Source organism: Anguilla rostrata, chromosome 11 (assembly GCF_018555375.3).
Source record: "Anguilla rostrata isolate EN2019 chromosome 11, ASM1855537v3, whole genome shotgun sequence".
Classification (NCBI taxonomy): Eukaryota; Metazoa; Chordata; class Actinopteri; order Anguilliformes; family Anguillidae; genus Anguilla; species Anguilla rostrata.
This window is the reverse complement of record NC_057943.1, coordinates 6,465,463-6,479,578: the sequence shown is the minus strand read 5'-3', so window position 1 is coordinate 6,479,578 and position 14,116 is coordinate 6,465,463. Positions and strand designations below refer to the sequence as shown.

Below are 14,116 nucleotides of genomic sequence, written 5' to 3'. Positions count from 1 at the left end.
AAAAAACTCTCAACTGTCCCTTCAAGATATTAATTCAATCCAACCGTTGTGTATGATGAACTCTCCAGGCCTGCAGATGGTGTGTTTCTGCGCAAAGCTGCACCCCTTATTATCAGTCTTAGTGCAGTAGTGGTGATCCAGAGGCTCACACACTGTGTCAGAGGTGGGGGTGCACTCTCTCTCTGTTTTTAAACCCAAGTCTGTGGAGGAACGGCGAATAAAGACCCATATTAAAACATTATTTGAGTATTTCAGTAACAGACCTGTTCATTATTCACCATCAAGTCAAAACAGCATATTGAATTTTAATTACTATAAGAAATCTTTTATATATTATTATTAAAAAGACAGTCAAGCATGTTGCGAATGGCCATGTCATGAATGAACACATTAGTTGAATATGAATCTTTTCTCACCTGGCTCACACACTGTACAAGACAAACAATGAGACAGACCGGTGGGCACAGCGATGAATGTTTTTTGAGTGCACGGTACACATGAGGTATTAGCAAATTCTGTGCAGTGATTATAAACACGTGTCCCTAATGGGGAAAAACAATCACAAAACAAAGTTAAAATGTATTAGTTGAAATCACATTTCAATGGCAGCAAAATGAAGAGCATGTTTAAACCCCTGCAGGCCAACATCCTCTGCATTAGAAGCTTTATTCTGATAAAAGATGGTGACTTACCAGGTGTGCACACTGGACAGCACTTTCCATTAATTTCATATTCTGCACTTCCACAGGAATAGGCGAGGCCACAGAACAGGAGCAATAGATATGCCTGAAGCATATGTAATAGTACGAATTACACTGGAAGCAAAGTCTGGTGCATTCTCCTCCACTGTCTCCTTATTAGCCAATCTTAACCGAAATTTTAATGATTTTTGTGACTTTTTTTGTTCTGAAGCCAGTAGCTTGTTATCCCGTCATTAACACTACTTGAAAAGTTTTGCAGTTTGACAGTTTAACTGAATCCTTTTATGTATGTGTTTCTGTATGTGTGTGGTGGTGGCAGTTGAAATGTCAGTTGTAGAGGTGTCAGAGAGGCCCACAGGGGGTCTTAATCCAGCCTTGCTACAGGGGACAAAAACGAATTGGCAGGTGGCAGGAAGATATATCTGTGACATGACTATGACAAATGTTACCTTATGATCGTGATAAGGGAGTGAATTATATTGTTATTTGACATACATTGTTATTTTGACATACACATTGACAAACAAAAACTGAAACAGGGAGCAGAAGACAGTAGTCAGAAACAGGAAACTGTGAGAACGTACTTGTCCGAACAAGCACCAAAGCTTTACTAAATAAGGTAATGAGGCAAAACTTTAATCTCTTATCATCCATAAAGGGACTTTAAAATGCCAAATATCTAATTTCCACTGAAAGCATATTCCTGTGCACAATAAAATAGACTGTGTTAAAATTTAGCTCCAAGAGAGTCACATGTACAGAGTAAAATGCACTCTATCAGAGTTTAACACTTAATACTTTACTGTGAGCTTGATAGATGTCCATCTGTCGTAATTCACAAAATTATGGTCAGATTTCTTCCCTTTGTGGAGGTCCTCGTTTCTGTGATTCAGCCTAGGAAGATTAACGTTACATAATCCTCATTTTAATTGAATTTTAAGAAGAGGTTGCAACATAACTAAAACGGTAACTTATATACAGATTTTCATCTTTTAGAGCTCAGTGGATTCAAAGGTAAACAATACCTGAAATGCACAATAACAGAAATTATAGTATGACGTGGCTTTTTAATTTTTGAGTTAAATTTCAGTATCCTTACAGTTCCAACCATGGGCAAACATATGGGAGTGACCCAAGTGATGACTGAATGGACCCTCAGTGGCCTGAGAGTATTCCCGTTCACAACATTTTTATTATATCGCTAAAAGTCCTGAACTCCTCAGTTCGGGAAATAAATTCTAATTTACAAACCATGCAGAAACAATACAACGTAAGCGGTCTATATATTGGTCATGTTACTTGGATTTCGGAACAACTCATGAAGCTATGGAAGGTTTAAAAAGTGATAACAGAGTAACTTTTTAGTTGTGTATTTTGTTCATGTGTTACTTATACACAGCGGAAATGAACACGAAAGCGAAAGCTGACTGGGAATTCCCCGCTTGCTCTTGTTTACCCGTTTTTAATCACTTCTAATATACTTATAATCATGAATACACACAATTTCATGGTCTAATAAATAACAAAATTATAATTAAAAATTCAGTCCTACAGTAAATATCATTTGCCGAGATATCGTAGGCCTACAGACTATAAAACAATTGTCATTAGCGAACAGAACAGAGCATATTTGAATCGTTCTAAGCGTTTAACTCGTGTTTAAAAAAATAACTGCGACCATTTTATAAAATAATTATTGCTGACATTTTCTCATAAGAAATCAGACAGAATGTAAGCCTTACTTGACTCACGAGCACGTCGAGAACCAATTTTTCATTGGAATTTGTATTTGAAAGTAGCCAAGCCTAATCACAGTCCAAAGCTTGCTCCGAGCTGTAGTCTAACCAAAGAATAGCTACTTGTCTCACTATCCATTTCGCTAGTTAGCAAGTTAATAGCTGTCCGTATGACGAGGGGCGTGTCTACGGGTGGGCTCCCTACAGTAAAAATGCACAGAATCCATGGTGTGAATACCTGGGAAGGTGATCTTCAAGAATGCATTGGAGTATGCAGAAAACAGTTTGACTGAATTATTTTATTGAATTTTTAATAAGCATCATCTATCAAGTTGCAGGCATTTTGGGGGATTTAGCCATCCCAAATTGGCTAAATTCTTTCAGTAAAAATGCGTGGATTCTATTGCATGAATACTTGGGAGGTGTTGTTGAAGAATATATTGGACAGAAAAACAGTTTATTGAATTTTTTTAATAGGTGTGTTTAGAATTTAATGACCACATTGGAGGATTTTACCATCCCCTAATTCCAGATTCTTACAGTAAAAATACACAAACACCTTTGGCTGCATACCTAGGAAGCAGGACTTCAAAAATTTAGTCGAGTTTTCACAAAACTATTTGATGTGATTATTTTATGGAATTTTAAAAAACGGCATGAATTTAACGTAATTGCCATTTTCGAGTATTTAATACTTAAATCCGGAGTATTAAAATATACATAACGATTTCTTTATTGAAGTATTGAAAGTGCAAGTAGTAACTTCATCTGCGGTAGAACTGCGTCACAATCGTGTTACCACGAGCGATGAAGACTGTGCACTAATTTTTTGGTGCGAATAGCTTGACCGATCTTTCTCGTGTGGATGGCGTGACCGCAGTACCGTGTCATAAAAGGCATACCCCCGAAGTATCTGAGCGATTTGAGCACTGAATTCTATGATACACTACATGGCATGCGATTTAAACATAGCACTGGTTGTTGTCTGTTAATTTAGCGTGTGACTTAGGCGAAGTCAACGGATGGTTTAATATGAAGTCTAATATTAAGATTAGCCTAGGGTTAATTTTGAAGGTATGTAGGAGCTCCATTACATTACATTACATTACATTACAGGCATTTAGCAGACGCTCTTATCCAGAGCGACGTACAACAAGTGCAGCTCCTAGGCCCATTTACACTGTTGGCTGGAAGGTTGTGGCTTATCCTTTATCAAAGGGTAACGCAACTTGTTTGATTTGCCGAGTCACAATTAACAGCACAGTTAAAGTGAGTGTGTGCAAGTGGGCTGGGGGGGGGGGGGGGGGGGGGATAGAGGAAGGGTCTTTGTTTAAGAGGATTATGGCTTGGGGAAAGAAGTTAAATGGTAAATGGTAAATGGACTGCATTTATATAGCGCTTTTATCCAAAGCGCTTTACAATTGATGCCTCTCATTCACCAGAGCAGTTAGGGATTAGGGGTTAGGTGTCTTCCTCAAGGACACTTCGACACGCCCAGGGCAGGGTTTGAACCGGCAACCCTCCGACTGCCAGACAATCGGTCTTACCTCCTGAGCTATGTCGCCCCAGTTGTTCAGTTGGCGGTTAGTCCTAGTCTTTAGGGCTCTCACTCTCGGTCTCCGCTGAGAGGGGAAGCGCTGGAAGAGAGAGTGGCCGAGGTGTGAGGGGTCAGCCATGATTTTCCCTGCTCTCTTCCTCATTCTGGAGATGTACAGATCTGTGACGGGGGGAGCTGGCAGCCAATGATTTTCTCTGCATACCGTACTATGCGCTGTAGTTTCCGCTTAGAGTGGGGTGATGCAGAGCCGAACCACATGGAGATGGAGGATGTGATGACTGATTCAATTATGGTTGTGTAGAATTGGACCAGCAGCGCTTGCGACAGCTTGAATTTCTTAAGCCGTCGCGGGAAGTACATGCGCTGCTGGGCCTTCTTGGTTATTGTAGTGATATCACTGTCCCATTTGAAGTCCTGTTGGATGGTGATACCTAGGAATTTGTACGACTCTGCTCTGCTCACCATGGTGCCGTGTATTTCCAAGGGAGGGAGTGGGGTGGGCTTCCTTCTGAAATCAGTGACCGTCTCCACAGTCTTTTGCGTGTTCAGCTCGAGGTTGTCGGCTCCACACCATGATACCAGCTGGCTTGCTTTTGCCCGGTATCTGGACTCATCACCGTCTGAGATGAGACCGATCAGGGTAGTGTTGTCTGCGAACTTAAGAACTTTAACAGATTCACTGTTGGAAGTACAGGCATTGATGTAAAGCGAATAGAGTAAGGGAGACAGCACACAGCCCTGAGGGGCGCCAGTGCTGAGAAGGAGGGGGGCTGAAGTGAGGTCACCCACCTTGACACACTGTTTCCTGTTGCTTAAGAAGTCATGGATCCAGTGGCAGAGAGGGGATGGGACATTGAGCAGTAAAAGTTTATCTAAAAGTAGATCAGGGATGATCGCAGACATGTGACTCAAGTCATTTGGTCCAAGTCTCAAGTAAGTCCCAAGTCATTTGGTCCAAGTCTCAAGCAAGTCCCAAGTCATTTGGTCCAAGTCTCAAGCAAGTCCCAAGTCATTTTTTCTTGGGCAAGTCAAGTCAAGTCACAGGTTATGTTAAGTCGAGTCCTTAGTTAAGGCAAGTCAAATCCAAGTCAAGTCACTCCCCCCCCCCCCCCCCCCCCAAGATACTGCAGTCTTACCTGCAGTATCCGGTCTTTATACAGAGAAAAGGCAAGGTATTAGTACCTGTCTAATAATATTATTGGCCAATCTATCTTGTTACGTCATTATTTTAAAATGGCGTTTAACTGTCAGTGAATTATACAGCATGTGTCTTATTACCCATTGCAGGGTAGGACTACAAATTAACGCTCTGTATGGGTGTGGAATAAATTGACTGCCTTTATATAGCGCTTTTATCTAAAGCGCTTTACAATTGATGCCTCTCATTCACCCAGTCACACACACACTCACACACCAACGGTGAAGTGGCTTTAAGTCATCAAGGGTCCAAGGTATCAAATGAGCCTCAAACCACCGTGCTGCTGCCAGATATGCAGTAGATACTACAAGCATTGTTTCTCCTGAATATTTTTTCCATTGAGTTCAACAGGAAAATGAATCAGGAGAAATAATTCTTGTAGTATCTACTGCATATCTGGCAGCAGCATGATGGTTTGAGGCTCATTTGATACCTTGGACCATTGATGAGTTAAAGCCATTTAGCCAACAAATGTGTTCCATACTGTATCAGCATAATTTACAGCTGAATCTAGTCCCACCCTCAATTAATTATGTCTACCAAATAATAACACCTCTATCCATATAAACACTTACAAAACTCAATGTCACAAGCAATAAATAACACAAGACATCTTTTATCCATGAAACAAGAAACAGCATACAAAACAGCACTGTGTACCAAGCCATTTAGAGTGGATTACACTATCGAAATAGGACACAAATGACCTAAAATAATAGTTAACTCCAGGAGAATAAAGGAAGCTTCCAGTGACATAAAGTAGAAGTTTAAGTTAAAACAGCAGTCAGCTCAGTTTTCCATCTTGATTTGCTGTATATTTTTTTCCTATAGTTACATTACATTACATTACAGGCATTTAGCAGACGCTCTTATCCAGAGCGACGTACACAACTTTTACATAGCATTTTACATTGTATCCATTTATACAGCTGGATATATACTGAAGCAATTTCGGTTAAGTACCTTGCTAGTTAGTCTCTCATATGAAAACTCCTTTTTTAATGCTCAGATAGGGTCAGAGGGTCAAGCACAGGTTGGTAGAGCGCAAGCTTCAGTATTGCCTCAAGTCTTTGTACCTGCCAGGAGGCACAACAGCTGGACTGCTTCTGCTGAGACCCACCACAGGTGAACTCTGGTTGCAGGTGTGCTGTGGAGCCTATGCTGGCAGGTTCTCTGGCTCCGTGCATTCGCTGTCGATTCTTGGCCTCCCCCAGTCGCTTCGGATCTGGGGTCTGATTTGGAGTTTTTCCTCAGATGGCGCCTGTTGCGCGGAACAGCTGACCAAATGGCGTGAGTGCGTTGTATGAGCGGAGCTCAGCCCTCCTGTCAGCAACAATGACTGATTTCATCCTTGTTTGGTCTGCATGCTTCCAGAGACGAGTTCTGTTAATGGATTTGCTCCATAGTTGGCATTTGTCCACTGAAAGATAAGGGCTAGGATTGCTCACCATTTTCCTACTACTAAAGTTCACCTGGTGCTTGGTTTATCTAGAAACTAGATAGCATCCTGCACCATATCAAGCCTGCTCTTGAAAACCCCGTTTCTTCCTGTACGACATGGCCTGGTAAGCTATTCCACGCAGTGACTATGCAGGATCTCCAACCATTTATTGCACATAGTAAAAAATGCACAGTCCAGGTCATTAGGATCACCTTTCTGTGTGGACTCATTTTCTCTCCATGTCGCTGTGGGTTTCCTTCTGATACAGTTTCCTCCCATAGTTCAAAGACATGAAGATTGTGATAAATTGCCTTTAGGCATGACTGCGTGAGTGAATGCTGTGAGTGTCCTGCGTTGGATTGGCAGCCGGTCTAGGGTATATTCCTGCCTCTTGCCCACATGCTGGGATCAGCTCCAGCCCTCCTTGCAACCCTGGCCAGAAATGATCGCATTAGATAATGGATGGATGGATCTTCACTGCGGTATTTCATTGGTGAAAGAATGCATTGACATCCCTCATTAAAATGTGCATATGTTAAGAAAACAGAATCAAAATGGTTTTAACATGTAAGAACAACTCCATGCACACAGTAGACAGCTGTGACGGCTGCAGTACTAACTGCACCGAGCCCATATAACAGTATTTTTATCAGTCTTCATGATTTCCCCCATCGAGTCATGTGTACCCTTACCATCATTCTACAGCTGTTCTATCCTGTTCATCATCACTTCCCGTTTCCTAGTGAAGTGGAGACTTATCTCAGTAAATACAGTATTAATCATAAAAGTATAGACGTCATTTCATAACAGTAAGTTAAAGAGTTAAACTAACATTATAGCAAATAAAAGTCTGTTCTTTAAAGGTTTTAGAAAAATTAAATGCATAATGTAAAAAAGTTTCTCACATACCATGTTCTACCTTCTGCTCCTTGAAAGCAAAATAATGCTTAATTAGTTAATTACTAGATAACAACATTTACATTTTTCTGAAAAACCTATTATGTAACATTGCATTACTTTTCCTTTTTGATTTTCTTGTTTAATTGTTTAATATGCTAACCACTCATAGCGCTTGTATAAATATGAAGATTTCTGTTCACAATAAAAACTGCTATTAAAACAGCATCACCCTTTACATGTTTATTCAATTAAATTTTAAAAAGTCTGACCAGGTAGACGAGGAAACTTAATTAAAATGAAAATGGTTCTTAAAATGACAACTGATACTTCTAATACAAGCAGCACAGTAACTATGAGGATATCTTGGTCCACATTCACGGATCAACGTGTTTTTTCCTTTTAGAATTCATCTTTATAATTGTGTTCAATTGGTAAAAGAATACATTAACCAGGCCCACCCCTCATTAAAATGTAAAGAATCAAAATGGTAATAACGTAGCAGAACAATTCCATGTATCAGGGGCAGTACTAGCTGCACACAGCCCATCTAATAATATTTTTATCAGTCTTTGTTATTTCCCCATAAAGTCATGTGCTCCTTTACCTTCATCCTGTGGCTGGTTTGTCCTGTTCATTCTTTCACGTTCTGTCACATCTGTTGCCTAGCAAAGTGGAGACTTTATCTCAGTAAATACAGTATTAACCATAAAAGCATAGAGGTCATTGCATAGCCCCAGGAGTGACATCTGAATTAATTAAATTAACTTCATAGCAAATGAAATTCTGCTCTAGAAAGATATTTGAAAAGTTAGGCACATGACATAAAAAGCTTCTCACGTACCACGTTCTGCCTTCTGCTCCCTGAAAGCAAAATAATGGTTCATTATTCAATTACTTGATAACTACATTAAATTTGTTTTAATAACTTGAAAATATAACATAAAATTATTACCTTTCCTTTTTTATTTTCTCGTTTAATTCTTTAACATTGAATATCACCAATTAACCAATGGAGTACTACATGGTATATTACTTTTCCTTTTTGAATTCCCTGATTAATTATTAAATATTTAATATGCTATCCACTCATATCTCTTGTATAAATACAAGGATTTCAATTCACAAAATGTGTGTGGCACAGCCAACCTTAAACTGCTATTCAAACTGCATCACCATTTACAAGTTAATTAAAAATAAAATTCAAAGTCTTACCAGATAGAGGGAGGAACTTAATTAAAATGAAAATAATTGCTAAAATAACAGCTGGAGCAAGCAGCACAGACACAAGACACAAAATAACGATGTAAAAAGGAATATTTCTTGGTCCACATTCACTATCCGATGTGGTTGTTCCTGCTGTAATTTCCTGAAGTCTCAAGGACTGGCAACTGTCAAAAAAATAAACATATTATAAGTACAAATCTCAAATAAACCTTAGGGTTATATTTATCAATACACAAATAACAATGAGTAACAACTCCTGTTTGGTTTTGCTTTACCCCAGACTGATTTACTCATCTGGAATATGATGTTATTTGGGAATAAATGTAGGAAACTTACTCTCTGTGTGGTTTGCAGTACGCAGAAAAGGATTCATTTGAAAAAGTTTTATCAGGACAGTATCCACATTCGGTATTAGTCGATGTTGTTCCTGTGAAAATATATATTGGAAGGTATGTCAAGACATTAAAAATCTTAAAAAACGTTTTCAGAAACACAGATTGTGTAGTTAAGTGAGTTAATTTTACGAAACAGACATGGAAAAAAAAGGAATAGTTCACTTTGTGGAGTTGTTCGATACTATTTCAGTTTTAGTGTATGTTCCTAATTGGCCCAGATAACTTATGTCGGCGATGAAGGATACTCTATATGCCTACAGAAGTTTTTGGTGATCTGCCAGTATTGTGAGACATATATCTACTTCCTCAGGGTGACCCACGTTGTAGGGGCATCCACCAATCAAAAACATACACTAACCCTGGAATACATTGTAAAAAACCCAAATGTCCCTTCAAGATATTAATGCAATCCAACCGTTGTGTATGATGAACTGTCCAGGCCTGCAGATGGTGTGTTTCTGCGCAAAGCTGCACCCCTTATTATCAGTCTTAGTGCAGTAGTGGTGATCCAGAGGCCCACACACTGTGTCAGAGGTGGGGGTGCACTCTCTCTCTGTTTTTAAACCCAAGTCTGTGGAGGAACGGTGAATAAAGACCCATATTAACACATTATTTGAGTATTTCGATAACAGACCTGTTCATCATTCACCATCAAGTCAAAACAGCATATTGAATTTTAATTACTGTAAGAAATCTTTTATATATTATTATTAAAAAGACAGTCAAGCATGTTGCAAATGGCCATGTCATGAATGAACACATTAGTTGAATATGAATCTTTTCTCACCTGGCTTACACACTGTACAAGAGAAACAATTGGGCAGATTGTTGGAAACGGCGATGAATGACTTTTGAATGCACGGTATACAGGAGGTGCTAGTGTACTCTGTGCAGTGTTTATAAACACGTGTCCCTAATCAGAAAAAAAGACACAAAACAAAGCCAAAATGTACCCATTTGAAATGACATTTCAATGATGACAAAATAAAGAGCGCCTTCATTTTTTAACCCCTGCAAGCCAAAATCTACTGCATTAGAAGCTTTATTCTGATAAAAGATGGTGACTTACCAGGTGCACACATTGGACAGCACTTCCCATTAATTTTATATTCTGCACTTCCACAGGAATAGGCGAGGCCACAGAACAGGAGCAATAGATATGCCTGAAGCAAATGTATTAGTACAAATTACACTGGAAGCAAAGTCTGGTGCATTCTCCTCCACTGTCTCCTTATTAGCATATCTTAACCGAAATTTTAATGATTTGTGACTTTTTTTGCCCTGAAGCCAGTAGCTCGTTATCCCGCCATTAACACTACTTGAAAAGTTTTCAGTTTGACAGTTTAACTGAATCCCTTTTTGTATGTGTTTCTGTATGTGTGTGGTGGCAGTTGAAATGCCAGTGGTAGAGGTGTGTGAGAGAGAGGGTGGGGAGCTTTAGAGCTTCAGCACCCAGGGGCCCACAGCCTTGCCTACAGGGGACAAAAATGAATTGCCAGGTGGCAGGGAGATATATCTGTGATATGACTATGACAACCCTAACCCTAACTATGACAAATGTTACCTTATGATTGTGATAGAGGAGTGTATTATATTGTTATTTGACATTCAAACAAAAGCTGAAACGGGCAACAGAAGCCAGAAGTCAGAAACAGGAAAGTGTGAGAATGTACTTGTTATAACAGAAGTACCAAAGCTATTCTAAATAAGGTAGTGAGACAAAACTTTAATCTCTTACCATCCATATGGGGACTTTAAAATGCCACATATCTAATTTCATATTAGGAAAGCATATTCCTGTGCACAATAAAATAGACAGCGTTAATTTAACTCCAAGATGGTCACATGTACAGAGTAAAATGTCAGAGTTTAAAACTTCATACTTTACTGTGAGCTTGATAGATGTCCATCTGTCGTAATACACAAAATTATGGTCAGATTTCTTCCCTTTGTGGAGTTCCTGGTTTCCGTGATCCAGCCTAGAAAGAATAACATGTTGCATAATCCTCACGTTAATTTCATTTCTGTATTCTCTCTGCACTGCATTACAGGAGATGTTAAAAAGGTAACATCTATACACATTTTTATTTATAAAGGTAAATACTTTTAGAGCTTAGTCGATTCAAAAGTAAACAGAAACTGAACTGTATATTTATGGGTAGAAATTATACAATGACATTCCATTTTTAAAAACATTACATTACATTACAGGCATTTAGCAGACGCTCTTATCCAGAGCGACGTACAACAAGTGCATCAGTTCAAGGTGCAGAGGTGCAGAAAAAACACACGAGTGAAGTAAAGATCGTTGCGCCAGAAGTGACCACATAGATCAGGACTCCAACCCTGTAGGGTAACCTGTTCAGCAAACAAACAAACAATCCTGCCAAGTACAAAACTAGCACTGAAATCACATTTGCCTAATCAGAATCAGAATTATAGTTAAAGTAATTCCAACCAGGGGAAAACATGTTGCAGTGAGGACTGGATGGACCCCCAGTGACCTGAATGTGCTGAACTTTTGCTCTGGAACCGCTTGCCATTTCTTGATCATATCACTAAAATTCCATAACTCCTGAGGGAAAACAAATTCTACCAACCACACAAAAACAATGTAACAGGTGAGAGGTCTGTATATTGTTCATGTTACTTGGATCCCAGAACAACCCATGAAGCTATGAAATGATGAAATTATAACAGATACAATAGTAATGATGTTACTTGCTCATTGGTTAATTACTATATACCATTTCATACAGAACAGGAGTTCACTCCCTCAAAGCAACAATGAAAATGAAACAGAAAGTAGCTTAGACTGGAAATCGCCGAACTTACCCATGTTTCATGAAGCATTTTTTTCATCACATGCCCCAATATCTTGTTACGTTCATTATTTGAAAATAGCGTTTAATCGTCAGTGAATTATACGGTACGTGTTTTATTAACCACTGTTTATTTTAGAAAGATAGATTGTCCAGTCAATAATAAATACAAATTAACCCTGCTTCTGTTCATCAAAGTGGCTGTTATTTATAGGTTTCTATTCATACAAAACTCATTGAAGCAGTATTACTCTCCCATTGTAAGAAGAGGTGGAAAACATCTGGACCCATGCTCTTTTTTTTAAATGCAAAATGAATCTTTCTTGTGATTTTCCCCCCTCAACACTGATGAGATAAGAGCAGCAATTGGCTGATTACTCTAATTTGTACCAGTTAAGCTGTTTTTTAGTTGCAAGCTTAATGACACTCGGATGTTTGATGTAAAAAAAATAAATATTACAATATTATTTTACTGACACAGCTTCAATTTACTCAACTCAGCATGATCCATCTGTTCAACTTGGTGATAACAACACTGGGTTATTTTGTAATGCTAGGAAAGGATAGAAAGGGGTGGACAGAGAGTCAGAAGGGGTTAACCATGGGCTGATGATTCCAAAACAATAAGATCTGTAAGATGCACCTCTATCTACAAGACAGCCTTGGACCCTGCAACAAGGTGCCCAGTTGGTTCCTACTGTCATTATACAGTATGATGGAGGGTGTATAAATGGTGTAGCTACAACAAATCATATTCGATTAGTGCACTTCAAGTGGACTCGAACAGACGTGTACGCCATACCGGGATTTCTATGTTTTTTCCACTTCACTCAGGGCCTTCGACGCACTAAAGGTATTGGTAGCTGAAGGTTTGTATGTCTAAACAGCATCTGTTTGATGAATATACATACATATATGATTTTGATATGTACAGAAAAAATGCTTTTGATGCGCCTACTTCTCTGGAGGGTTTTCCCATTGGATAGAATGGTTGTAACTGACCAAATTATCAACAAATAGAAACATTCTTTCAATACACCCCTTTGCTTTTGATACAGCCCTTGACTGTGACATGTCCCAGTGTCCTGATTGACTACTGATAGCTACTTGGGGATGAATGTGGGAGCAATTTCAGACACAGGGGCGTATGAGTGAGTTTGGAATTAGGGGGACACATTAGCTATATATATATACACACATACACACACACACTTCCGGAAACCCATTGCAGGATTCCCCAATCTGCAATCATAGACAGAACGTATGTTAAGGGAAAAAACAAAAAGAACACCCATGTTTAGAGGTCCCGATACACTAGAGGCGCAAAGGGACTCATCACAGGGGAAAGCATACAGATGGCTATCCCTATATGGTCAGCAGGTCCACCAGTTTGACCACCAACTTACTGTACCAGCTTAACCAGCTTTGACAGTTTTGTCAAGATAGAGACCAGCTTTGACCAGCCACAGACCAGCTATGAACAGCTAGAGGTGTATAGGCTATCTTGCCTCACTGAAATTAAATAAGATGTATTCCAAAGCAATGCTACCCAATATTTCCTCAATTCTTGCAAGCCTATATTGTTTGTAGTACCGTAACTTGGCATCATTTTGATATCAATACTTTTAATGGCAGGCCTGGATTTTGGCAGTCTGAATGAATGAGTTATAGACGGTGTATGTCTTGTATGTGTGAGTAACTTGCCATTTTTGTACGCTGAAAACGTGTTTTTTATGAGATATCATTTCTTTTTGCAATGCGTTTTGTTATGACAGTGAGAAATGCGAAGTGACCCTGTAAGAAACGGCTGTGGATTATGGCTATCCTTGTGTGAATTTGTACAGTCTGATGAGCGTGTACTGTTTAGCAGTTTCAGTTTGCTATATATGTAAAACAGTGGCTGTGACAAAGGGTGCAGTGGCGTAAGTGTAAACGCATCAGAAATGCAGGTGAAATATGGCCAGTGTGTGTACTCAGATTTGACGGCCATCCAACGAGCCTTGATTGACAAAAGAATCAGCAAGCCCGTAGAATTAGAGCTCCCTAGGTCGCAACTTGCGTACCCTTCTGTCCTGCTCCATTGTCTGTTATTTTGTGGAGATGCACTTTTAGTGTTTGTAAGGTTTATAAGGCATTTTGAT

At 39.2% G+C, this 14,116-nt stretch overlaps 2 protein-coding genes and 1 long non-coding RNA gene across 19 annotated transcripts in view; 2 read left to right on the top strand and 1 right to left on the bottom strand.

The window, feature by feature from the left end:
* Window positions 1-14,116, top strand: part of LOC135235342 (agrin-like) — a 334,070-nt gene that overhangs the window by 199,286 nt on the left and 120,668 nt on the right. The gene's annotated exons all lie outside the window — the stretch shown is intronic.
* The window catches only part of LOC135235340 (tumor necrosis factor receptor superfamily member 14-like), a 74,557-nt gene that overhangs the window by 17,760 nt on the left and 42,681 nt on the right, over window positions 1-14,116 (bottom strand). For 11 of the 17 annotated variants that reach the window (XR_010324349.1, XR_010324348.1, XR_010324344.1 and 8 more), the window contains exons 8-11: window positions 11,042-11,132; window positions 10,223-10,316; window positions 417-542; window positions 45-200 (exon numbers count right to left, since the gene is read on the bottom strand). Coding sequence is in view for 10 of the 17 variants with exons in the window: in XM_064300746.1 (XP_064156816.1) it covers window positions 45-200; window positions 417-542; window positions 10,223-10,316; window positions 11,042-11,132 (467 nt within the window). In the remaining 7 variants the exon portion in view is untranslated. Of the gene's footprint in view, window positions 1-44; window positions 201-416; window positions 543-5,803; window positions 7,067-7,326; window positions 7,374-8,091; window positions 8,197-8,375; window positions 8,923-9,094; window positions 9,186-9,568; window positions 9,725-9,940; window positions 10,067-10,222; window positions 10,317-11,041; window positions 11,133-14,116 lie in introns of those variants that run through there. The other 6 variants (XR_010324350.1, XM_064300747.1, XR_010324346.1 and 3 more) reach the window with 5 other exon arrangements.
* On the top strand, window positions 5,609-6,510 carry LOC135235345 (uncharacterized). The gene is made up of 2 exons (XR_010324355.1): window positions 5,609-6,023; window positions 6,165-6,510. It is a non-coding gene; the product is annotated as an uncharacterized LOC135235345 (long non-coding RNA).